At 39.3% G+C, this 26,126-nt stretch overlaps 1 protein-coding gene across 1 annotated transcript in view; it reads left to right on the top strand.

Moving 5' to 3' along the window:
- The window catches only part of EIF3H (eukaryotic translation initiation factor 3 subunit H), an 89,271-nt gene that overhangs the window by 7,639 nt on the left and 55,506 nt on the right, over nucleotides 1-26,126 (top strand). The window contains exon 2 of the mRNA XM_065668835.1: nucleotides 12,925-13,081. Within this exon, the coding sequence (XP_065524907.1) occupies nucleotides 12,925-13,081 (157 nt within the window). The remainder of the gene's footprint in view (nucleotides 1-12,924; nucleotides 13,082-26,126) is intronic.

Here is a 26,126-nt window from a genome sequence, read left to right as displayed (position 1 = left end):
AGTATTGAGTAATTTGTAGTAACAGTGAAGCCTGTATTGAACTGGCTAAAAGTCTTTCACATTTCTTAAATTGTGAAGATTGTGCTTTTCCTAGCTTTTGTTGTGGTTTCTTCCCTCCTTTATTACCCTTTTTGAAGGCTTTGCAAGAGTGCCCAGACTGTGTGTTCTGCCTGCTGTTCCCTGTACAGCTTCCTGACACTGCAGAGCTGTAGAATGGGGTTTTCCAACATAATGTCCTTCAGGCTCTATAGTGTTTTGTGTGTCCTCCAGAGGAGTTCAGATGGAATTTTGAGTTTTAATCTCTTTGACTTTTCCTTGACCTGTTTCCCAAAAAATTTAGATCAGATTATGCTGGCACAGGGTTAGTGTGTGAATTGAATACTGGCTTGATGTGTTGTTCATGGATACCTTAAACCATGGAGAAGACAGAAGTGTTTTGTATTACTTAGGTGATGTACATATACTTTCTATTAATTTTCAGGTACAGTGACTTGCATGAATCTGACCCAGAGGGGAACTTCTGACATATAATCCATGCTTACATTCAGAAGAGAAAGCATTGATGTATACTAACAAGTTGAAAGGGCAAGAACCTCCTTGCAATGTAACACTTTTCAGGCTCAGTGAATATTTCTTTGCCTGAAATGGGTAAAGTACCCACAGTGTGGTGGTCTGGGGATTAAAATTCCGGTGTGTTTTGTCAGTGAATAGCAGGTATAGTTGCTAACAGAGCACAAACTTCAAATAATTTATAAGGGTGCATTGGTGCACTCAGCATCTACTAAGTGTCATGGTAAGTATACTCCAGTGAGGCATTTAAAACTAGAACATCTGGTATCACTTCATACCGTGAAACTTGTGTGCTGACAAAAGGAGTCAATCTAACTGTGGAGGTGGCTTAAATGTGTTGAGCAGCGTTATACTTCAAAACTTGAAGGGAGAAGTATTTCAGAACAGCCTTTTTTTGTGCTGTGTGCAAGGAAAAGTGTGTTGCATTCTACACTACTGCTATTAACAGTTGAACTTCCTTTTTCTTTTTTTTTTTGTTCGTGTTATGTGGTTATCAAACTATTCTTTTGCCCCATCGTATCTATGTGTAGCTGTTGAAAGCAGTAAGTCATGCTCTTGTAATACCTATTTGGCTGTTAATGCCAAGGAAAAGAGCATTTCCACCAAATACCTGTTGAGTAACATACTAGATTTTAATGATTAAAATACTACATGAGAAACAAACAAGATAATAAGCGTTACCTTTGCTATTCAGGTGTTAAATTTGACTCTGGTATCTATGAGTGGGGAAGGTGACAATTGCTGGCTTTGCTGCAGCGACAATGCATTATATCCCCTGCACACTGAAACACTCTTAAATATTCTCCTTTGGTTTTCAGTTTATTGTAACAGAATTAGACCTGTGCAGCTGACATGCAGCATGGTGTAGTTTAGGGAGGTGTACAAGACACAGCAAGCCATGGATAGAAAGCCAGCACATACAGCTGCTGAAAGGCCCTTTGTGGCACTTAAGAAATGAGCATCTTTTATGCCTTATTATGTGTTAGGACCTCCACCTTTTAAATCTTACAGACCTTATAAGAGACTTTGTAAGAAGAGGAGCAAGACTTACCCAACAAGCCCTAGTGTGTTTTCAGGTTACTGTTGCTAAAATACTTTTTTATTAATCTGTCCTTGTCAGAGGCATTTTTTGGGTATGATTACTTTGTGTGTTATTTTTCTATGTATACACATGTGATCAAAATACATTCTCAGTGGTGGTACAGTTTTGAGCATACTGTTCTTTCTTTTTTGATCTTCAGGCAGCATTAAGATTGCAGAGATAAGATGCCTGCTCCAACAGCAGTGCTTAGCAGTTTGATTATGTTAGCACATACCATAACGGTATAATCTTAAAGGAAAGCAAATATATTGTTAATGTAGTAAATTGGAAAATTTCAAGGTTGTATAATAAGTATTCTTGTTAGTATTTTGGAAGATCAGTCAATAATCTAAAATCAAGAGGGCAAAACGAAGACAATGTAACTTATTTGACTTTGATAATATCTTTTGTAACATGCATACACAAGGTTCTCTAGACATAAGAGTGGGAATGTTCTTTGGTGGCTTTTATGTTGATGCTTATTTCAGATAAGCATTTTATTAATTTCTTTTGGATTAATCTAATTTTAAAGTTAATGGAGAGGCTTATTTACTTACTGGAGTTTGAAGATGCACCTGAATTTTGCTGCTTGCATACAATAATAGGCTAATTCTTTTATAAATATTTGATCTTTTACTGGAAAAGAGGGTCAGGATATTGCTTTGAGCATATAAGGCTTGTCAGTCTGCCTTTGTTCTGCTTAAACATTGTATCCTGCTTTGCAGCCCATTTGCTTTACATCCTCTCCGTTCCATGGAGCCCTGTATCAGTGCAATACACAATATACCTACTTATTGGTATTAAACAAGTGTTATACCCATTTGGCATTTTGGAATTAGTGGAAGGTGTCAGTTCTTGCCAATGTTTGGGGGTTTCTTATGCAAATCTGAGGAAAATAAGCAATCTTATTGCCAAAATTCCTCAGTAACATAGAGCTGAGTTTTCTGCATTTAGGACTCGGTTATTTTTTTAATATTATGTTATTTTCAGTGCAAAAACTTAAACTTTTAAGGCCCTTTAAACTTCAGATGACATACAGGGTATTTACTGCAGCTACCATGTCACTTGTTGGGAACAACCTGAAAGCATATTGTTTTATCTATTGGTGCTCTCGGTGATAAAATTAGAATGGTGGTTTTTAATCTCACTGTCACAGTAGCTATTACTAGAAATGGAGCTCTTCTGGAAGTGGTTTCACATGGCCATGTTCAGATGGTGATACCAAGGCAAGTCCTATCTCTGTCTGAAAGATGAGGAAGCTGAAGATTTCCACCAGTAATTGACTTTCATTCCCTTTCCTGAATTTTAAACTTTAAGCAGGAAAACTGAGATTCAGTCCAGGCTTGGTTCTTTGAATTGCACTACCTGTTACTAGGAGGATCTGTCCCTTAGCACATAACCAAGCATTTGCCAGAGAGGGTAAGTGCTTGAATGTGGAAAAAATTATTGCACAAAAACTCATAAATCATGAAAATGACGTGGAAGTCATGTCCAGTAGGGATTTTACTGGTTACTTGGAAGCATCTGTTGAATGCATATGGAAGTAATGATTTTTTAAGACACACCCTTAAGTAGTATATGTGTTCCAGTTCTGTTTTGCAGGGTATGGTCTTTGAAAAAGATCAGTAGTCTCAGATGAGCCCCCACTTCCTCCTCCCCTCGTAGCTGTGCCCTGTTTTACTAATTTCTGAAGGTCAAATATATAAGGGTTACTATCTTGCAGTTTTTCTTCAAAATGATAAGTTTGGCATGATCTGATTAAAATATAGGCTGTTAAATAAAATTTGCTGCTGCTGCTTTTGGCTGTCATCTTTAAATCCTTTTTATAGGAAGCTGCTAGAAGTTGATGCTGAAGAGAAATCCTTTTACGTGCAAATACCCTACCAGCTCAATGAGCTCTGTGGATTTGTGAATGATGGTGACTCATTAATAATACACAGAACATACATATCAACTGTATGTTGGAGTATAAGCTTAAGGCTCTGGTGTATAGAGCGGAAAATCTTGAAACAGTGCTTGCCTTTACTGCTTCTATGTAATTTCCTTATGTTGTGCTCTACTGAAGGAGTATATTCATCAGCTTGCGTTCTTGAAGTGATGGTTAGGTACTGAATTCATTAAAAATAATAAATATAAATTGTATTTGCAATTTGCAAAAATTGCCCGAAGTACTGAATGTGTTCAGAAAAGATTTGAGTTCGGTGAGATTTGTGAAATAGGAGAAATAATACACTAAGTAGTCCTGGGGAAATGCTCCATCCCACTTGTAAGTAGCAGTATTTCGGACTTTAATCTTATTACAGCCCTATTGCTTGTTCCTAACAGTGTACTAATAGCATCTAATGCCCTGCTGCTTGCATGATTGAAATCCTGGGGCTGCCTTACAGAAATGTTTCTACAAGGCAGTGATTCTGCAGTGCCTGTGGCCCTGATGGTTTCCATGGCAATGAGCATGAGTCCATGTACTGTGAAATGCGTTATGAAACTTTGTACTGGAGAGAAATAATGTTATTCCAGTATGTGAACAGGGGAATGGAGAATTTAATACACAAATGTAACTGCATTTTTACTGATACTGGGGCAGTATTTAAAGCATACTGGTGGCTTTAGAACAATCATGGAGATGGCTGTTAACCTGACCTGTTGTGCAGTCCTAAAAAAAACCCGAACAAATGAAAATATACCAGAACAAAAATCAGGAAGAGATTTTAGTCTGCTTGATAAAACACACCTTAACATTTGATGGTTTTCTGTGTTTTAATAAGCTTTGCTTTTCTCCACTGTTTAATGACTTTTTCCTTTGGTGCACTGCAGTTTGTGTTTAACTTCTTCCCTTTGCAAGAACAAGCAGCTCGCTTGGACGAGCTTAATAAATGACTTGAACAGATGTTTCATGGTACCTACAAGACATTAGCTGATTAACATAAGTTCCTGACAGAGTCAAGGAAAACCACAGCCTATGAAAAACCAGGCTTCTAGGCCTCTAACCAAACTCCAGTAATCTACCCTTCTGTTGTTGTGTTTGTACAGATACAGGCTTAGTGTATCTACTATTTCAGTTCTTCAGGCTGAATTCCACCTGCTGATTTATGTCACTCACAAAGTCTTTTTTATTATATATATTTTTAGGTAAGATATTTGCCAGTTTTAATTCTGGGTATTAATTAACAGTTTATTCCATTTCTGTGTTTAGTTTTATGTAAAATCAGTGATTTTTTATAATTTGGAAGCTATTTTTTTTTAATAGGCTTAAAAATTGTTAAAATTAATTTAAAATTGTTAAATCCCTCCAGCTTTTGAAGTATCCCAGTAATAGAATGAGGAGCTAACCCGTGTGTGCAGCAGCTGGGTATGCTTCCAGTAAATATGGTGTGGGTGTCAATCACTTGGTAGTGCCTGCAGTGAGCCTGGACTCTCACTGTGTGAACGACCACCGTTGCTGGAAGACTGAGACTGTTACAAGGTGCAGACAGGCTGTAGAGAAATGCCCTGGTCTTGTGTGGTGGTTTAAACTGATCCACACAGCTCGTCCACTCACCCCGCCTCCCCCCCCGCCCCAACCCTCCCCACTCCCAGAGGGATGGGGAGGGGAATCAGGAGAAGGTAACTCCCACGGGTTGAGATAAGAACAGCCCAGTAACTAAGGTATAACACAAATCACTGCTGCTACCACCAATGATAATATTGATAAGAGAAAATAACAAGAGAATACGATACCACCGCCGAACGAGTTCGACCCCCCCCCCCCAAAAACAGAGAGCGCCCTTCCGGGTAACTCTCAGTTACCTCCCTGGGCATGACGTGCTGTGGTATGGAATACCTCTTTGGCTGGCTTGGGTCAAGTGTCCTGTCTCCTTCCTCCCGGCCATCCCTCGTCCCCAGCAGAGCATGAGGCTCACAGAGTCCTTGGCCAGAATAAACATTACTTAGCAACAATTAAAAACAATCGGTGTTATCAGCTCTCTGCCCAGGCTGGAAGTCAAAACACAGAGCTTGCGCCAGTTACTAAGAAGGAGCAAAACGGCTCCTGGTAAACCCAGGACATCTTGTTAGACTGGGTTTCCCTGTTGTTTGAAGGGCAACTGTAGAGCTGCTGAATTACAGTAGTGTGGAGGTGGTTCTTAAAAAGAGAAATAACAAAAGAGTGGATGCTTATGAAGTATTTTATGTGGGGCATTTCCTAGTGGTGGTTTAAGCTCTGCATTTGTTCTGCATTGCACGGGTCGCTGAGGTACACATAGTCTGTGTAACAGTTACAGAAAGTGAAAAATGAACTGAATATCTTCTTCTGGGTAAGCAAGGTGCAGCTTTTCTGGCCATGCCCCAGAGACTGCACATTACCAGTTTATGTTCAGGAAGGAATGACAAAATGCTGCTTGGCCTGTCACTGACTTTGAGTTGTGCTTTGAGTCAGCCACTTACTGAGATAGTCAAAGTGGCAAGGTGTATTATAGCTAGCTTAATGCTGTGTATGGATATTATCACTTTCTTCGTCCTGTTGGGAGGGACCCCACCAAAAAAAACCAAACCCTCCAAACCCCACAGGAAAATGTTGAGTTAGATGGCTGTAAGTACTTTATGAGGCACGGTATAATACTGTAAAGCACTTAGATCTGTATAATTACAGGGTAATATGTTTCCTAAGCCAAGTAGAAGTGATAGAAAATCCTATGAAAATAGTCAGTAATCTGTTATGATTGTTTTATTTTTCTTCAGCCTAGCTTATATTTTATGGAGCTGCATACTTTCTGAAGTTTACTGATGTGCCCTTTTGTAGTTAAATCTTGGGGTTTACAAACTAAGCAGGTGATGCGTTACCAAGCGATGTAGTAAGTCACCCAGGGAACGAAAAGTTTTGGTTGGTTTTCATATGCTTCCTTCTACTCAAAAGTATTTAAATAGTACAGAAGCATATAATGTCCCCATCCCATTTTCCCCCAAGCCCTACAGTTCAGGGTGTAGTATCTTCTCTTCCGTTTAAAGTGGATTGCCAAAGTGATTTGGTAATCACTTTAGACCTGCATGAGACAAAACCAACAAAAACCTATGATTTCCAATTTCTGTGTGAAATTCTATGTAGTATCCCCTGCTTGAGGACCTCAGATCAACATGCCTTGATTACTCATAATAGTTGAATTTGGGCTCAGCTCCAGGAAACTTCCACTCTTGTGTCAGAAAGTGATTTTGATATTTGCATCTGATTGGGTTGGTGTGCTATGTCATGTATCATTCTGGTATGCCATCTATATAATTATTGTTTTTAAGCCCAAAATTTCTGTCAAGTTCAAAAATATGATTTTAACATTGGGTGTTTATTAGCTGTTGAGTGACATAAAACGTAAGCTTAGTATTCCAAGAGCTGTATTTTCAAAGGCTTTGTAAATGTTGGTGTTAGTGCTCTAGCCAGTCAAGATAAAGGTAAAATATTGTGGGGCGTTTTGAGGTCTTCTGTCCAACTTGCTAGACAGAAGAGTGAGGCCTAAGACTTGCTGTTTCTGAACAGCAAGTTCAGAAATAACATTCTTCTGGAGTTACCTTGCTTTCAGGTCTATGCAGTCTTGGCCTTTTGGCCTTAGATTTGAACAGTATGTTCAGATTAAGTATCTTTTTGGTTACTTGTCAGGGAATGAAAATAAGTTGCTTTTTTTTTTTTTTTTTTTGGCCACCAATCATAATTAGGATTGAAGGTATCTGTCAAAACCGTTACTTTAACATGTTGAAGGTCTTAATGGAAAACACTGGTGTTTTGTTGTTGTTGCCTCTTCTTTTTCCTCACAAGATAAAATGGGTCTAACAGTTGTAAGAGTTTTTATTCCGAAGTTCAGCATGAGGAAGAAAAAAATAAATGTTTAGACATCAGTCATGTCAGGAATGGTCAAAAAATCAGCAGTGTTAAACAGGAGAATCTAGAAAATCCTCATAGTCGGGCTGGAATATGCACGTAAGAGAATGCAGTTTTTGACTGTAGAGACTGTCATATTTCTTAAGATTAGTACATAATGGAAAACTTAAGTTTCACCTCAAATCTTCAATTCACTCAGGCCACAACTTTCTTTTGTGGCAGTCCTGTGCTGTGAAGCTTCATATCCAGCCCCTAAAAGACTAGGGCATCAACCTGTTGATGTTGTGCTTTTGACACGTTATCTGTCAGACAGTGCTTTCTTTCTAGAACATGTTTCTGTGGACTGCTCTGATTAGGTTGGAATTTTTCATGTGTGTCTGTAAACATCTGTCTCCTTAATCATCTGGAGGAGAGTGTTATGTGTATTAGGCACATGTTTTCTTACTCTTAACCACTGCAGTGGTATCTCTAATTTCCCTTAGAGTTCCTTTTCTCCTGGCAGGAAACTTGAGAGACTTTGTTACCATCTTATCAAGTGCTGTAGCCAGGAGACAAGGCAGCTCAAGGCAAGTTTTCGCTTGGTCAGCTTCCAGAACATGTCTTTGTAGCTGTAGGATAAGCATTTATCTGTAGTGTGTAAAAACCTCATCTGGAACTATTAAAAAATGTTACCATTGCTGGTGTCTCACTATATACTGCTCTAGTGTTTTTTTTCTTTTGAAGTTTCTGTTTAAAACCAAAGCCATTTAGTGGTTGGTTACCTGAGGATTTCAGAACTGTGTAACTAAATTCCATTTTTGTGTAGCTAATAGGTTAAGTTTCAGCATGATACAGGTTGTACTTTTGCTTTTGGTGTAGTGTGAGTTGGGGAAGCAGGCAGGGCCACTAAATTAGTGTAAAATTTGATGTATAACACTTGGTATGGTTTTGGATATTACTAAAGAGATTAATACTTTTTCCAGAGGTGACACATACGCATTTTATGTGTATCAGATAGGTGTCTTGATTCTAGGCATCCTTGAGGTTAGCACAATTCAAGCTCAGTTGCATGCCTCATTGTTAGTAGTAGTTAATACCTATGCATTTACAAAACAACATTACCATTTCTCTCTTGAACTTTGTACTGAGAATTGAAGTACAGTTGCTTATGCTGTAACACTTTAAAGTTCATGGTTCGAGTTTTAAAAATACATATGGAGAAGGCACCATATGCGGTATGGATGTATTCAGAATGTATCAGACGCTTTTAGTGGTAATAGCTTTCAAGACCCTTTTACCAAGAGAAATATTGATCAGTTTCATTAGTGTTAAATACTGAGAGGATGTGGGTATTGTGGCACCTTCCACATTTGGTGCCCTTGTTGGGTTTGCAAACGCCTACGTAGCAGTGTTACTCTCTTCGCAGATGCTGGCAATTGGTGCTAGTGGTTGTGCCCACAAAGCTTTCTTGGGTGGGAAAAAATGTTAAGCATTCCTAAAGACTTAAATGCTTTATTTAGAACTGCAAATCAGCTTGTTACATCATGTATCCAGTGGGCTAACAGAATCTCTCTTTTGTTGATACCCCATCTGTAAGACACAGCACAGGTACTGGAAACTTGGATTCAATGTGGCAGCTCTCAGCTCTCTGGAACACAGTCATAAATGAAGCTTCAGTGCTTTGGTTTGCTATTGTCTCTCTTCAGAGAGATACAGAAACATGCATCTTGACGTGTTCATGTCCCTGCAGCAGAATCTTCCCAAGACCCCCCAAGGCTTATGATACTTCAGCTGGTGGTTCATGTTATAGGTATTTCTGTAATGAAATACAAAACCAAAATGATGGGGGGATGTAGCCAAGGTTAGAATTTGGTACTGCGCTCATGCAGCTAAAATATGTATATTTGAAGTTTTAAAGTTTCAGAATGGTTCTTTTTTGCAGTATGACTTAATTCTTAATGTTTGAGCAGTGCTTTGAAATTCTTAAGATTAGAAGCACTTCTGAATTAATGACCATTAAAATCTGACAAGTGGCTACTCCAAGTAATTAAATTGCTTTGGTATTTTGAACACTAAATTTACAAGGCTGTAAGACTCTTGAGTTTTATTTAGGAGTTATTTGTATATCTTTAGAGTCTTAGTGTACCTGAATATTTCTTACATACTAATTGTGTTTACTAAATCCAAGCTGCATACAGTTGTTGTCTTGTGTGTTCAGAGGTATCAGAAATTAGAAGTCAAATTACTTGATACATTTTTCTACTTGAGTACATAGCCTTTCCTGGTTGGCCAGCTGCGTTACTTAACAGGAATAGTTAGAATGTGGTTTGGTTACTGTTAATTTCATACAGCAGTGGTACAGCAGTGAAGGGTCTAGGGATGTTTAAAACCAGTTTGCACAAAGAGACATTATCTCTTATTAGATGAATAGGTGGATGGGAATTGTTAAATAGTGTTTGCAAAATGAATCAGCACTGGATGGAGGATGGATTAGGTGGTGTTTATTTAGATTTCCTTGGGATTTTTCTTTTCCTGTGTTATTTTGAAAAATTGGTTTGTATTTGTCTGTGTGTTGTTACTTGCATTATTTATAGTAAGCTTTCTTACCTTTATTTTCAGAACAGTAAAAGTATTCTGATGCTTCATAAACATAACGTCATTTTGAGGAAATGTCTAGATACAAGCTAGTGTTCCTTTTTTGGCTGTGTGTGTGGTTTACTTAGTACGAAGTATTGATTTGTGTAGTCAAATGCCACGGCGTTGTCATGTTGTATAGTGACCAGCTCTTCTGCTGTATCTAGACTAGCAAATAAATGGAAATGACATTTTTAATGTTTGAAACTGGTCTTGTTATCGCCAGAGAAAGAGTTCTACTTCACACCTGAAGGTCTCCTTTTTAGTACTGAAACACAAGCTCCAGTGCACATTTCCCTCGTAGTCATATGGTAGTTGTTTGATGACAGGTTTTTCAATCCGTGTTTAAGAGCCTGCTATACTTGTGTGTTATGTGCTAAATAAAACAAAGAACAAAATGTAAAAGAAGAATGGTGTTTCAGTGGATGCATTTCTCAGACTTGTTCAATTATCTTTTTATAAATTATTTTGGTGGCTAATGCATTTTTCAGTGCAGTCATAAACCTCAACTTCAGCAGCTTGCTAATGGGTGTGAAATAGAGAGTTCCTGACCTTCTCTGCTACCTTTCTCAGACTCTGCTAAAAAAAAAAACCTTGCAGGTAGGCCCAAACAGGGGTCTGTACCTCCCTGAATAACAACTGTGGTGGTCTTAGGGCTGGAGATTGAAAACTGCAGACTTGTGTAATAACTTCATTGTATATTAGGATATTTGATTATCATTTAAAAGTTTTGAACTCCTGGTTTTATCTCCCTGAAAAATCAGTAATACTTTATGATGGCTCATGCTCATTTCATTTGCATCTGCTTTCTGTGAGCAGTTATCATCAGAAATGCTGCAATAAAATTGATGCCATGTCACAAATCTCCTAGAATGGAATTAAAGAGGCAAACAGGATTCATGGTAACAAGGATAGTCAGTGTGCATGGAAAGCTCAAGAGCAGATGAGGAGAAAAATACAGGAGAAGGTAAAGCTTACACGAATGTAAAGAGGTGAGAATAGTTATATAGTAGGCTGAGAGCATGCTGTGCTGTAATCTTTACAGTTAGTTATGGATTCCTTAACTGTGCGAGACAGAGCCTATGGCAAATATATGATAAACCTTAACTTTGTACTAAATTCAGGTTGAATATTATTTATGTTCTGGCTATATGGTGGAAGACATCCATCTTCTGCATCTAGGTGATCTCAAACTGGTGTTTGCTGTATAGTCTTCAGCACTGTTAAATTCTACTTCACCGTCTGATCGTAATTTCCTTACTGTTTTCCCATGAAATGAGATTTGTATCACCAAAGTATATCTTTGTCTCTCTGCTCTGTAAATTTGCTTTAATAAATTGGATAAAAAGGTACAGCTTCAAGAGTTTTGAGGGACAGCTGTGAATGTGTATTGGGGTGTAATGGTGTTACCCATCTTGAGATTGAGGAGCCTCAGTGCAATTGCATTTAGATGCAGGGGAAAGCATAAGTGAGTGATGCTGTTGAATAAACAAGAAATCAAGTGGGTTTTAGCCCTGTTTGATACTTATATGCCGCTTTGCTGGGAAAAGGTATTTCTTTTCCATTCTCTGACATTCATCATCTTCCAGCAGGCTGAAGGTCTTGGTTTTCCCATTTTAGCCCAAGAAGGCAATATATTTGTAAAGAATTTATTTTCTAGTCACCTTTTCTTCCTTTTAACCCACATAGTGCTTTAATTTATTAATGGTGTTTTTAAAATTGTGACATAAAGTTTTGTGAAACACCAACGGGAAAGTTAAGGACAAATATGTGTTTGTGGTGTGTGAATATGAACTTAATGTTATTTTCCTGCCTCTCTCCCCTGTAGAATGTTCAATAAATGTGAGTATTTGTACAAAATCTGTTCTCAAGGTGGTTGAGCTGCAATCTATTAGGCTAGTCTGTTTGCCAATAGACATTAAAGTAGTATTGCTTTAATGACAGTATAGTAATCAGATGATTTCCGATGCTTTCTGGCTGGCTGGCTGAAGTTTTAGTGAAATAAAACCTGCTTAAGCTGGAGAAGGTGTAAGTTCTTTCAAGTCTGTGCTTGTGGTTAGTGTCTTAGCTTGTTCTGGTTCTTATTGTTAAGCCTAAAATGTAATTTAAGTATGAAGTATTTCTAGCAAATGACTGACTATTTTTGAGGGGGTTTGTTCATACTATTCCAGTTTACAGTATCACCTCATGAGAATTATTCTTTGTAGAGTCCAGATTTAGGGAAGGAAATGAGAATTACTTTATTAAAAATATGAAGAGTAATTTGTGCTTCTTTTACCATTATTCTGAAGTATCCTATGACACAGTTTACAAAATATAAGTTAAACTGTCACCTGAAGTAAAACTGCAATGAGATGTAATTTTCAAGGTTGATGCAACTGAAACTTGGTGTATTTTGTACCTTTTAAAAACTTCTTACCAGTTTCAGCGTAGTTACTTTTAAGGTGTTTTGTTAGTTTCTTGTGCAGTGTTTCCCTCAGGAGGGAGCTTACTGCCCCTGCAAAATAGCTTTTAACAGTTACAGCAACAAGGTAAAGTAAAAAAGATCAATATCTCATTTTACAAGGGTGTTTCAGCAAATTGGTTTAGAACTGCATCTTGACCATTCATGCAGTTGTCTCTTTTTTAATTCTCCTGTAATATTAGAACAGCCACTTATTCGTCAACTTGTATTAAAATTGGTGGTGTTTAAGCCAGTAGCTGTCTTGGTTTGCAGTTCTAATTTATGCAACACTTAAACAAATTCAAAATTCCAAATACGTAGTTTGAGGACAAAAAACCCCATTGCATATTATGATTTTCTTGTTTTGTGTTCTAGGTTGTGTTAAAGATCATTAAACATTACCAAGAAGAAGGCCAGGGGAATGAAGTGGTCCAAGGAGTGCTGCTGGGTCTTGTGGTGGATGACAGACTTGAAATCACAAATTGCTTCCCTTTCCCTCAGCATACAGAAGATGATGCAGACTTTGATGAAGGTAATGGTTACAGTGTTGAAAAACTTTAGAAGAATATAAAATCCATATGTGCAAAAAATGATTTATTTTTTTCCACAGTGGCCAAGAGCGTTGTATATGATCAGAGAGTGTTTTTGTCTGACTTGAGGCACCAGTGGGTTGCTTGCAATGCTGTACTGAGTATCCAGCTGAAAGCTTGTCTGTATAAGGAAAGTTGTACAGATAAATACTGTATTATGTGGACACACTTACTTTGGATTAAGACTGTCCACACAGGAAGTTGCGTTAGTCTCCAGTCTGTAATTCATACAGGCTAAAGGTTTTTATGAAAATGGCTTTGTGTGTATGTGTCTGTATGCACACATACACCTGTGTACATTGTCAGGTATATAGATTGCCTCTCTGTGGATTTATTTGTGTTAAGTACTCATTGAAAGCCTGGAGAGCAGAGCTTTGTAATTTTAATAGGTTCTGGTTAACTTGAAATCTGGGTGATCTTTTCTCCAAGCAAGCTAGAGGTAACATCAGTGGTTTCTGTCTTGGTGTTTCCTTGCTGATCCTAGTAATGTTTTGTTAGTGCCATTAAGTCAGTATAATTGGCTTGACACAGAATGACGTAAAATTTATAAAGTAAACTTGAAAGGCTTTCAATTCTAGTCTTTGTAATGTAGATATATGTGTGTGTAGAAATGCTTCTACTAGGCTAGTAGAAATGCTTCTTTGTTAGGGCTTGAAGAGAGACAGTTTAACTTCAAGGGTAACTAAAGAGACAATATAGTCAAAATAGTTGTGGTTGGAAGCTTGGTTCTATCTAATTTTGATAATTCAGTTTGAGCAAGATTACTTAATCTTTAGGTATAAACTGCCTCTTCTTGCTTATGAGATTAGATATTATTCAATTAATATCTTATTACAAAAGAATTTTTGGCCCTGCCTTTTAAAAGAGAGAGCATTTTAAGAATTCTTTGCAACATGGTGAGGTTTCTGAGCTGTTTATTGCTTCTGTTGTGGGCTTATACAATTTGCTATATGGAAAAAAAATAAAAGGCAAAACACAAGGGAATCTGAATTGTCCTACGTTAATATGGTGCTTGAGTCAGGGCTATATTTTATTAAAGCCTAAGATATGTCTTAAAAGATTAATTCTTTTCTGGAGCTCTTCAAAGGGTTGGAATAGTGTAAATTTTTAATTATAGCCCGTGCTTCAGTTCTTCCTATAGAAAATGGATGAATTATTTCCATGTAGCTGATAGGCAAGCAAGGAGTGAAATACATTTTAGATTCAGAGGTGGATTCATCTCACCGTATGGGGACTACCATGCTGAAGCTGTAAGTCTGTGGTCTAGTTTGCAAGGTTCAACTGTTCCTGCTTGGAAGAAGCTTCATTCCAAGAAAGAGGCTCTTGTTACCGCTCTCTTTTTCTCTTTTTAGCAAGTAGGCAATAATCTTATCATTAATAATGTGTAAAAGGCAATGCTTGTGGAGCTTCTCTCACCTGGATGCTGTGCTAGAGGCATCAGCGTCACTGTGACAGTTTCACTTCTGCTCTGGCTAGTGTTTCCTCTTCTTTCTGTGCCTTTATCTTCCTCAGTCTCTCCTGTGTGGTTCACAGAGGTGTTCTTTCTGTATTTTTCTCAGTGAAATACAGTTAAACAGACTGAACCATTCAGGAAACGCACCACACCTTCATTCTGCTTTCTCTTTACTTAGGGCCTGTTCAGCCCTTTGACCTACGTAGTAGAGGCTAGGGAAGATAAAAACCCAAATAAAATGGCTCTCGAAGTTGCCAGCTTGAGCATTAGATACCTTTTTAGGCTGTATATAGAGTTGTTTTCTGTCTTGCCAGTGTGAAAAACAGTGTTTTATAAATGCTTCTTGCTTGTTTTCCCTGGAGCCATGTTTCCCTATGCAAGCATCCTGCCAGATTTTCAAAAACTTCTTTTTTTCTTCTAGATACAGGTATTCCAGTAGAGAAATCTGTTGTTAAATGCCAGAACTTTCAAATTCAGGATGTTAAAAACCAAACCAAGCAAGGCATCTCCCTCCCTACAAGACTTGTATGTTATATCAGTATCATAACTGGCTTTATATATTTGCACAAATTCAGATCCAGAGATGTGGAAGGAAAGTATAAGGGTGTTGACACTTTAGTGCCTCTGTCACCCAGAATGATACTTAATGTTGTCATTGGTCAGAAGAACATCGTATTGGCATTTCTTACTTCGTGTATTCCCCCTCCACCTTGTCAAAAATTCTGGAATACGAATGATCCTGTTGAGATTCCAAGTTTTTGGGCCTGCAGAAAGCATTTTGCAGCAGGTTTTGGTCATACCTGATCTTACGTTAATGCAGGGACTGTTGTACTGGCTGAGGGGCCACACTACCCAAGCTGCCCTTCTCCTAAGGGGAGGAAGCAGCGAGCGACTGTGGTATGGTTGTCTGATGGCAAACTCCTAATCTGCTGCACTGAGAATTGAATGGATAGACCCCCAAAAAGCATTTCTTCCATATCATTTTGCAAGAACTCTAGGAACAGGTCACCCCAAAATATTTGTTTGCCTTGTGATCTCGAGGTGATCACTGTTAAGAGAATTGAGCTTACAGTCTGGAGAGTGTTATTTGAGCAAGCAAACTGTTGGATAATTGGCAAGACACATTTAAGCTAATGCTTTCCTTTTTCAAACTGAGCAAATCTAATATAAAACACATTTTTGAGAGTGCTGAGAAAATATCCTTAATTTGAACTTGAACTAGGTATGCATGACATTTAAGAATCAGTTTGATAAACATGCTTTTCTAACTTGTTAGCAACAACCATTTCTTCTGATATGCTTAGATATGCTTCTGCTGGGGTGCCATTTTGTCTCTTGCTGCTAATGCCTGAGGTAATACTGAATTTTGACTACTTGCTGCAACAGAATTGCTTCAGAAATTAAATTTTTGATTAAAGAACCCCCACAGACATACCCAGACTTGTTCTTTTAAGACAAGAACATTTTTTAGTGTACTTAGAATTGGACTATATCTAGAAACTGCGAAAAACATGAGATTTTTTTTTTTAGCTTCAAGTAATTCTCATTACAAATCTGGGAGGATTGTCTACCATTTATGTGAATCCACAGGTGTTTTTCATTTTACAAAGTTTCTCCTGCAGTGTTGTCTTCCTGTGATCCTTTTTACAAAGTGTCATTGTTTGGTAAGGTTTTCCTGTCAGGGAAGTCTTAAAACACTTTGGCCTGTTGCAGCACAAGCTTTTTGGAGGGGGTGAGAGGGTTCAACCCAGCTTTCTGAGTTAGAAATCTGTAGGTGAAGTTTGGTTGATGATGTGTGAGCTAGTGGAGGAAAATCACAGAACAGGGGTATGTTGTTGAGTCTTCAGCAAAAGATGCTTCAGCACAAATGTTTTGGGGCTGCACTCTGGGCTTTTGTCAGGCATCTGTTTTTCAGATAACTGTGTTTCCTTATTACTAGTGCACTTAAATCTTCACAGGTATTGAATTTATTTCTCAAAATGCAGGTATTTAATTTTAAGGACATGCTTTGTTATCTACAGGTAGAGCGCCTGTTCCCATGCACCTTCCTCCCATCCTCCAGCTGATGGATTCAACTCTTGTTTAGGGAAAGTTGGATTTCTGCTGTAAGGATTTCTGGCTTAGGCATTTCTGTGAAATGATGCAGTACCCCAGCTTGTGGTTCTGGCGGTAGTTTTCTGAGAATTGCTTTCACTTCAGGGTGCTGGTAAGCTTTTTCTGAGCATAGTTTTGCTTTCTTTCAGTTGAGGTTTACACAAAAGGTGTAATGCATGAGGTCTATTTTCTGTCTAAGAAATAAAATGTATTATTCTTGACTGTAAATTTTGTATCTAAGTGACAGGTGAAGTTCAATCCTTTGCACTTTGTTGTTTCTATCTTCAGTGCTGTTCACTGAGTAGCTCTTCTCCCTACTTAATGGAAATTTATATTCCTTTCATGGAAAGCAACTGCTAAAAATGTAATATACATCTTGTAATTCATTATAGATCTTGTGAGACATTATTTTGATAAAGTATTTCAAAACAGATTTTATATCAAGCTGATATGTTTTAGAACCTTACTTAGAAAGCTGAGATAATAAATTAAGTGCTGTGGTAATTATGCCAATAGAAACTTTGAGATGGCTGTATAATTATACATCAGAATAAGTTCTAGAAGGTTGTAACTTTTTCTTGTTTCATAACAATGCAGAGTTTTCATTAGATTCGCTCTGTAATGCTATGGATGAAAAGATGAGGCCACTTTCTACATACCTCCCCCAGCCCCCAACATGATTTTTACCTTCTTACCTGAGAAGGTTAATTTTTCAGTTTTCAGGTTAGAAGTATCTAGATGATTAAAGACTCCTGTATCTGCATTTTTCTGTGCTGTAGGCTGTATTTAGTTGTATCATCAGTCAGTAGCATCTAGAAGTAACATAGTGCAACATTTCCACAAAAACACCGTTTTCTTTACCCTCAAATGAATGCAGTTGCATATGGAGAAACACCTCGTAGCTCTTATATAGTACTTTTACATAGGTTTCATTGGCCAGGGGTAGCAGCAGCTACCTTATGCTGCTGAGCCTTACCTCCAGAGTTGTCAGTACAGTGGTTTGCGATACATGGCCCTTGCAGAAGCAGAAGGCTTCAGGTAGCTAAAAGGAACATGCTTAGAAAAGTTAATTTAAGGTAAGGCAAGGAACTGAATGTGTCCTTTTGATCTGCTGCTTGCTGCAGTGAGAACTCAGCAAGTGTTGACTGTGTTGAAGCCTCTTCTGTTTTATTGAAGGCCTTGTTCTTGGGTGTGTTTATTGAAGCTGGTGGTCTGTACCAGTTTGGCATTATAGGGACTTCAGGACCTAAGTCACGTGAGTTCTTACCTTCCCAGCATGCCGTGTCTCAGTGCTGAGGTGTGGTGGTGTTTGCAGGGCTGTTTTGGCTTTTTAAAAACACCTTCAGAAAACAGACTTCTGTCTTGTGGAGTCATATTTTTGCTTTAATAATTAATAGTGTAGCTCCACAAACAGCCTTGTGAGTACAACCACAGAGGTAGCATGAAACCCTGAGGTGCTTGAAACCCCTATATGGTCAAACCAGGATCTCTGAGACAAGACATAGGTTGATTTCTTTTGCTAGTGTTGCTGTAGAAGTCCTGATGTCATTAAATCACAGCCCCCTATTTCTATTGATTCATGTCCTTTCTGTAAAGGCTTCTATCGAGGCTAAATTTTGCCAGTTTTTCTTGGGAAAACAACTTTCAGTTATTCCCATTTTAAATCTGCTAGTATAACTCAGGTTTATCATTGTAGACAGGTCTTTTATTTCTCTCATACTGTTTAAGGACAGAACTTGAGTATGCTATAACTGTGTTCTGAATAGGCAGATGCAATTTCAGCTGACAAATTCTTTGCTGTTTTCTTTTGTTTAGGCTTATTCTCTTTAGGTATCACAGTTGGCTAAAATAGAGGTGGTCGTGTGTATTGTCTGCTGTTGTAGGAAAATGGAATGTTTATGAATTGCAGAAATCTAGTTATATGAAATCAAAGTTTTATTTCACTAAGGGCAGGAACAGATGATCCAAAAGCACCTAAATCACTTCCTTGTTTCTGGCTCCAGTTATAGTCCGTTTATCAGAATTCTTCACCTGTATTTTTCCTAAGTTCCTTTAGTAACTCAGGGGAAAAAGCCATGCTACATAAATGTTGACTTATCAGTTGCAAAGTGCTGGCAAAAGCCTGTCAGGTTTGTGTGTGCGTCTATGAGTTTCACTTAGTGCTATATGTAAAAAGGATATTGAATTCCAAGTTGGATTTTTTTTTTTTTAATTTATCATTTGTGTGTAAGGAATTAATGAAATAGTCTGTAGACTTGGTGAGGATTAATTTGTATAAGGAATTCAGATGGTTGTGGCAGAAGGTGGATGGTCATTTGTTGGGGGAGGGGGGTATCATTCCATCCCAACACACCCAGTCAGTGGCCAACACCTATAATAAATGCTTGGAGCAATGTAGAGATATTCCAGCCGCTCCAGCCAATGAGCCGGCTTCATTTGGAGGTCGGCTCAGATGCCTCTATACAAACGCCTGTAGCATGGGGAATAAACGAGGAGTTAGAGATGTGTGCACATCTACGGGGGTATGATATAATAGGCATCACAGAACATGGTGGGATGGCTCCTATGACTGGAGTGTTGGAATGGAAGGTTACAGGCTCTTTAGAAAAGACAGGCCTGGCAGGCAGGGAGGGGGAGTTGCTATTTACATTAGGGATAGGCTGGAGAGTATGGAACTCTGTCTGGGGACAGGTGAGCAGTCAACAGAGAGTGTGGGTCAGGGTTAAAGGGAAAACAGCCATGGGAGACATTACTGTGGGGATCTGTTACAGGCCGCCTGATCAAGAGGAACCTGCACATGAAGCACTCTACAGACAGATTGGAAAAGCCTTACGCTCACAGGCCCTTGTTCTCATGGGTGACTTCAGCCACCCTGACATCAGTTGGAGCAATAGTATGGCCCAGCAGAAGCAATCCAGGAGATTCCTTGATTGTGTGGAAAACAACTTCTGCAAGTAATAGAGGAGCCGACAAGGAGAGGTGCCATGCTTGACCTTGTGCTCACTAACAGGGAAGGGCTCGTTGAGAATGTGATGCTCCAGGGCAGGCTTGGATGCAGCAATCACGAGATGGTCGAGTTCGAGATCCTCAGGACAGTGAGAAGAGCGTGTAGCAAGCTCACTGCCCTGGACTTCAAGAGAGCAGACTTTGGCCTCTTCAGGAACCTGCTTAGTAAGGTTCCATGGGATATAGCCCTAGAGGGCAGGGGTGCCCAAGACTGTTGGTTGATACTCAAGGATTGCCTGCTACAAGCTCAGGAGTGCTGCATCCCAACTAGAAGGAAGTGCGGCAGGAGGGCCAGGAGACCTCCTTGGATGGATAAGGAACTGCTGAGGAAAATTCAAAGGGAAAAAGAGGCTTATAAAAAGTGGAAGCATGGACAGGCGGCCTGGGTAGGGTACAGGGATGTTGTCCGGGAAGCTAGGGACCAGTATAGGAAAGCTAAGGCCCAGTTAGAATTAAACTTGGCTAGGGATGTTAAGGATAACAGGAAGGGATTGTACAGGTACGTAGCAAACAAAAAACAGACTAAGGACAACACAGGCCCCCTGAGGAAGCTCTCGGGAGAACTGGCTACACAGGATTTGGAGAAGGCTGAGGTTCTGAATGACTTCTTTGCCTCAGTCTTCACTGGCAAAGGCTCTGACCACACCACCCAAGTCTTGGAAGGCAGACACAGGGACGGTGAGAATGAAGACCTTGGGCCCACTGTAGGAGAGGATCCGGTTCGAGACCATCTTAAAAATCTGTGCAGAAGTCCATGGGACCCGATGAAATCCATCCGCGGGTCCTGAAGGAGCGAATGAAGTTGCTAAGCCACTGTCCATCATATTTGAAAAATCATGGCAGTCAGGTGAAGTTCCCAACGACTGGAAAAAGGGAAATATAACCCCCATTTTCAAGAAGGGGAAAATGGAAGACCCGGGGAATTACAGACCAGTCAGTCTCACCTCTGTGCCTGGCAAAATCTTGGCGCACATTCTCCTGGAAGGCATGCTAAGGCACATGGAAAACAACAAGGTGCTTGGTGACAGCCAGCATGGCTTCAGTAAGGGTAAATCCTGCCTGACCAATTTGGTGGCCTTCTATGATGGGGCTACAGAATTGATGGATAAGGGTAGAGCAGTTGATGTCATCTACCTGGACTTGTGCAAAGCGTTTGACACTGTCCCAGACAACATCCTTGTATCTAAATTGGAGAGACATCAATTTGATAGGTGGACCACTCGGTGGATAAAGAACTGGCTGGATGGGCGCACACAAAGAGTTGTGGTCAATGGCTCGATGTCCGGCTGGAGACCAGTAACGAGTGGTGTCCCTCAGGAATCGGTGTTGGGACCAGTGTTGTTTAACATCTTCATCGCTGACATTGACAGTGGGATTGAGTGCCCCCTTAGCAAGTTTGCCGATGACACCAAGCTGTGTGGTCCGGTTGATATGCTGGAGGGAAGGGATGCCATCCAGAGGGGCCTTGACACGCTTGTGCGGTGGGCTGATGAAGTTCAGCCATGAGAAGTGCAAGGTCCCACACCTGGGTCGGAGCAATCCCAGGCACAGCTACAGGTTGGGCAGAGAAGAAATTCAGAGCAGTCCTGCAGAGAAGGACTTGGGGGTGCTGGTCGATGAGAAAATGAACATGAGCTGGCCTCAGTCTGCACTTGCAGCCCAGAAAGCCAACCGTATTCTGGGCTGCATCAAAAGGAGCGTAACCAGCAGGTTGAAGGGGGTGATCTTGCCTCTCTACTCTGCTCTTGTGAGACCTCACCTGGAGTATTGTGTGCAGTTCTGGTGTCCTCAACATAAAAAGGACATGGAACTGCTGGAACAAGTCCAGAGGAGGCCACGAGGATGATCAGGGGACTGGAGCATCTCCCATATGAAGACAGGCTGAGGAAATTGGGGCTGTTCAGCCTGGAGAAGAGAAGGCTGCGTGGAGACCTCATAGCAGCCTTCCAGTATCTGAAGGGGGCCTATAGGGATGCTGAGGAGGGACTCTTTGTCAGGGACTGTAGTGACAGGACAAGGGGTAATGGGTTAAAACTTAAACAGGGGAAGTTTAGATTGGGTTATAAGGAGGAAATTCTTTCCTGTGAGGGTGGTGAGGCACTGGAATGGGTTGCCCAAGGAGGTTGTGAATGCTCCATCCCTGGCAGTTTTCAAGGCCAGGTTGGAGTAAGCTTTGTGTGAGATGGTTTAGTGTGAGGTGTCCCTGCCCATGGCAGATGGGTTGGAACTAGATGATCTTGAGGTCCTTTCCAACCTTAACTATTCTATGATTTTATGATAACTGTCTCATCTAGTCTTCTATGTTTTGGGTTTGTTTTTTTTAATGTGAGTGGCCAAAACTGATACTGGAAAATACTGATTGGCAGAGAGTTTGGTTATTATGTGTGCTTAATTGTCATGTTATAAGATGTATCGTATAACCAAGTGTTGTGGTTCAAACTGTGCCACACAGCTTGTCCACTCGCTCCCCTCCCCTTTTCTCCCTCTTTCTTTCCTTCTCCGCAGCCCTGGCTCCCAGAGGGATGTGGAGGGGAATCAAGAGAAGGTAACTCCCACAGGTTGAGATAAGAGCAGCCCAGTAACTAAGGTATAACACAAATCACTACTGCTGCCAACAATGATAATAATGATAAAGGAAATAACAAGGGAAGAGAATACAATACCACTGCCAGACGAGTTCGACCCCCTCTTGAAGAGAGCCCATGCCCTTCTGGGTAACTCCCAGTTACCTCCCTTCCCGCCTCCCCTCGTCCCTGGCAGAGCATGAGGCTCACAAAGTCCTTGGTCAGGGTAAACATTACTTAGCAACAACTAAAAACACTGGTTTTATCAGCTCTGTTCCCAGGCTGAAAGTCAAAACACAGCACTGCTAGTAAGAAGGTGAAAAACTGACTGCTACTGCTAAACCCAGCACACCAAGGTTCTTTAATAAAGCTGCTAATCACACCTTTGTGCTTTACCTGTTACTAGTGAGAGTTCTTGATTTGTTTCCTGAAGGGAAGCTAGTATTGACACTGTTTGAATAATTGTAATGGTTCTGTGGAGTAGCAGGCATGCAGCATGGTGATGTTTTGTTAAGTTTTAATATTGTACTGACTTGCCTCTACTGGGTTTGTCTCTGTTGGGGAAAGAAGAATAAATTCAGATAAAAGGCTAATTTTCAGGGCACAGTCAAAAGTGTGCTGTATGTACAGATACTTGGATACGTCTGTGTCACAAACAGCAATGTACTCCAAAGTATGCTTTTGTGGTGGAAAGTCCTAGAGAAAAGTGCTTTTAGTTATCTTGAATATGTGAGAAAGGTGAAGTGTATGTGTGTGCATCCTCATCTCCATTTTAAAGCTCTTGACTCAGCCTGTGGACTGGTAGCAGGCGGTCTGGAAGGAGCCCCCGTTAGAGGGCACTCGTACCCAGCACACCAGCTCGGGCTGGCTGCTGCTGAGCCAGGAGACCTGGGGCTTGCAGGCAGGAAAGGGATAAAAATCATTTTCATCTGATAAGGTTCATATAATCTTTTATACAAGTGAATTCCGAAAATGTGTTACAAAGTGCATTGAATTAAATAGAGCTCTACTGACGCAGTAGTTTTTTGTTTCTTAAATCAGCCTAAATGTGCTGCGTGTTCTAAGGAACTATATAGATAGCTGGAATTGGACTCAGACTTTTGTGCGTGTATGTACCTAAAAGCAGAACAGGAGCTTTCTTGTTTTGCAAGTTCTGTTCCTCATGTCCCAATTCTACCACATGTAACTAAGGAAGAGGAGATAGCACTTGTGGTGGAACTTCTTGAGGTTATTTAAGAGGGGTTATACTACTGGACTGTGCAGACTTTCCGAAGATGTATATAAACTGTTTCTGACAGTATTGCACGAAATGCCTGAAATGCTGTGTTTATTGCATTTCTGGATTTTCAAGTTGATTTTTTACAGTATGCTTTAAAATGGTAGGTAAATCCCGTCGTTCAACATCTAATTCTGAATAAGAAAAAGAGGAATAATTTTGCACTTTAAAGCACCAGGCATATTGAAGTTTTATTTAAATTCAATTCCATTACAATTTTGTTGCAAAAGAAGTTTGTGTTATTGGCTTTTAAATGCAAAAATTTACTATGTGTTTTTTTTGGGTTTTTTTTTTTTAAGGAAAATATATTTTCATGGCATTTTTCCTTGAGTAATTTTAAACACAAAAAACTTATGGTTGCCTAGATTCTGATAAATCCAGTCATAGGTTGTTTGATTATTATATTTTATAATAATCCACAATTCAAATGGATATTATTGTTGTCTCTAATAACTTCCATGCTGAAGTTTACTGAAAGTTATGCTTAAGAATAATTGTTTAGTAATTCTAAAAATGAAGTTAGACAAGCATCTATTTTCAATGGTAGGTAGTTTGCTTTATGTAACTGTCTTCTATCGGCATTGGAATGAGCTGGAAGATTGTATCCAGCTCAGTTTTGCCTTTAACTATTTCACTATTTGCAAGTTTTGCAGTTGAAGCTGGTAGTTCTTTACTTCATAGTTTGTGTTCTACCTTAGTTGTATTCTTTATTTATAATCATGATAGGTGATCATTTAGTTTGCTACATGAGTATTTCATATAGTTTTGTAACACTTGCAGGAACTCATTAATTTTTAGGTAGTCAGCAATATGAAAGCCCAATTTATTTTACCTGCAATTTAGGTAAAATATTACAAATTGAGCTATTCTGAATTTGATTTTTTTTTTTTTTTTTGCTAATATAATGAGCTCAGCTTTGACTGAAGACATAAAAGTGCACAGAAGAGGAAAACCAATTAAATAATAAAGTATGTTCAGATGTTTAATATTTGTTATTTGATTTCAGGCATCAGTCTGAATTTTATGCCTGTGTTACAGTTTGTGATTTGAAAACATTAAGCCTTGTGCTTACTGTTTATTAGGGGAGAGAAAATGTTCAGGTCATTTACCCCAAGTACTCAAAAGTTTTAAAAATAATTGTTAATGAGTTACAAAAAAACCTGAAGGTTATTTGTTTTTTTACGGATTCATTTAATGTTTAATTTGCTCCATTTCGGGAATATGCAAGAACCCTGACATATGAAAATATTTTGTATTCCCCCACACTTTAAATCAAACAGATGCAAATGACCGTGTGTTTTTATTTTATCATCAACTTGTGGAAATATTATGGTAAATGCTGTCTAATGTGCTAGTTCCTATTAAAAGCAGAGACTCGCAAGTAATTCTTTTAGCTGTTCCACTACAGATTAGTTTATGAAACGGTATTGCTGTGAACATATGGCAAAGATGAAACCTGCTGGCTTCCTCCCTCCCCTCCCCAGATGTGATGTATCTTTAACTAAGCATTTCAGTTTTACTGTACTGCAGTTCAGGAAAAAAGTCTGGGTATAACCGTTTGTATATTAAGGAAACAGAGTTTTTTTCAGATGATTGCTATTATGTTTAATAGATACCCTGGTAGATCCTATATCCATCTTACCCAACTGAGATAGGTGTCACCTTGGGTGTCTTAAAGTTAGAAAAGTAGTAGCTTTACACTGCTTTGGAGGAAATAAACCTTCATCCAGAAGGAAGTTCAGACCACATAAAGATGGTTCTGTCAACTCTGCAAAGTTTTCATCTCTGGTTATGATTCTTCAGTGTCAGACAACATGCTACAGGAGTAGACATTTCCATTGGGCTGCCTGGGTCACTCTCACTGTTTTTTGCATGTCTTGTTTTGACCTGTAGCATGTCCTTTCTTAAGAGACTGATTGCTTGTGGTTCCTCTGTTCCCCCAAAGCTTTGGCCAGTTACTTTGTCTCTAAGCTTGTTTGTTCTTTTGGTAAAACTTCTCCCAGTGTGACTGGATCAAGAGGAAGAGAATGTTCTTTAAACACCTTATTATCTCTTTGGCTTTTTGCTAATGCAAGTACATAGCCATTTCCTTCCCTGAAGAGTGCTGCAATAAACTTGAGGGAACTGACGAAAAGCGTGGCAAAATGAGCAAATCCTATGTGCTGGTATTTTTTTCCGAGAGCCAAAATGAAGGAAATGCCTATAGTCCTATTGAACAACAAGTCAAATCCATACATCTGGGTGAAAAATTATACAAACTGGTTGAAATAAGTAATAGTAGTAAATGTAGAAAAATGTTTTTTGTTCTTGTTTCTTGCTCCATAATGTTATGTTGTCAGCTGCATAATCTGGAAAAATTATGGACCAGTTTTCTCTTCTGGAAGAAAATGCTGCATACTAGAGGTATAGAACACAATAAACCCAAGCAACTTTGTGTTTATAGCATTTATTTTCTTGATTGAAAGACAGAGGCATGTTATTGGCCCAAGGTTCAGTACTGAATATTGAATTGAATACTTAAGAAACAGACTTGAAATCTATTTTGCTAACAGGAAACCGACTGCAGCACTGCAGTAGAAGGGATAAGAAATTGA

Source organism: Lathamus discolor, chromosome 2 (genome assembly GCF_037157495.1).
Source record: "Lathamus discolor isolate bLatDis1 chromosome 2, bLatDis1.hap1, whole genome shotgun sequence".
Taxonomy (NCBI): domain Eukaryota; kingdom Metazoa; phylum Chordata; class Aves; order Psittaciformes; family Psittacidae; genus Lathamus; species Lathamus discolor.
The sequence above is the reverse complement of the archived record's forward strand: the minus strand, read 5'-3'. Positions and strand labels throughout refer to the sequence as shown.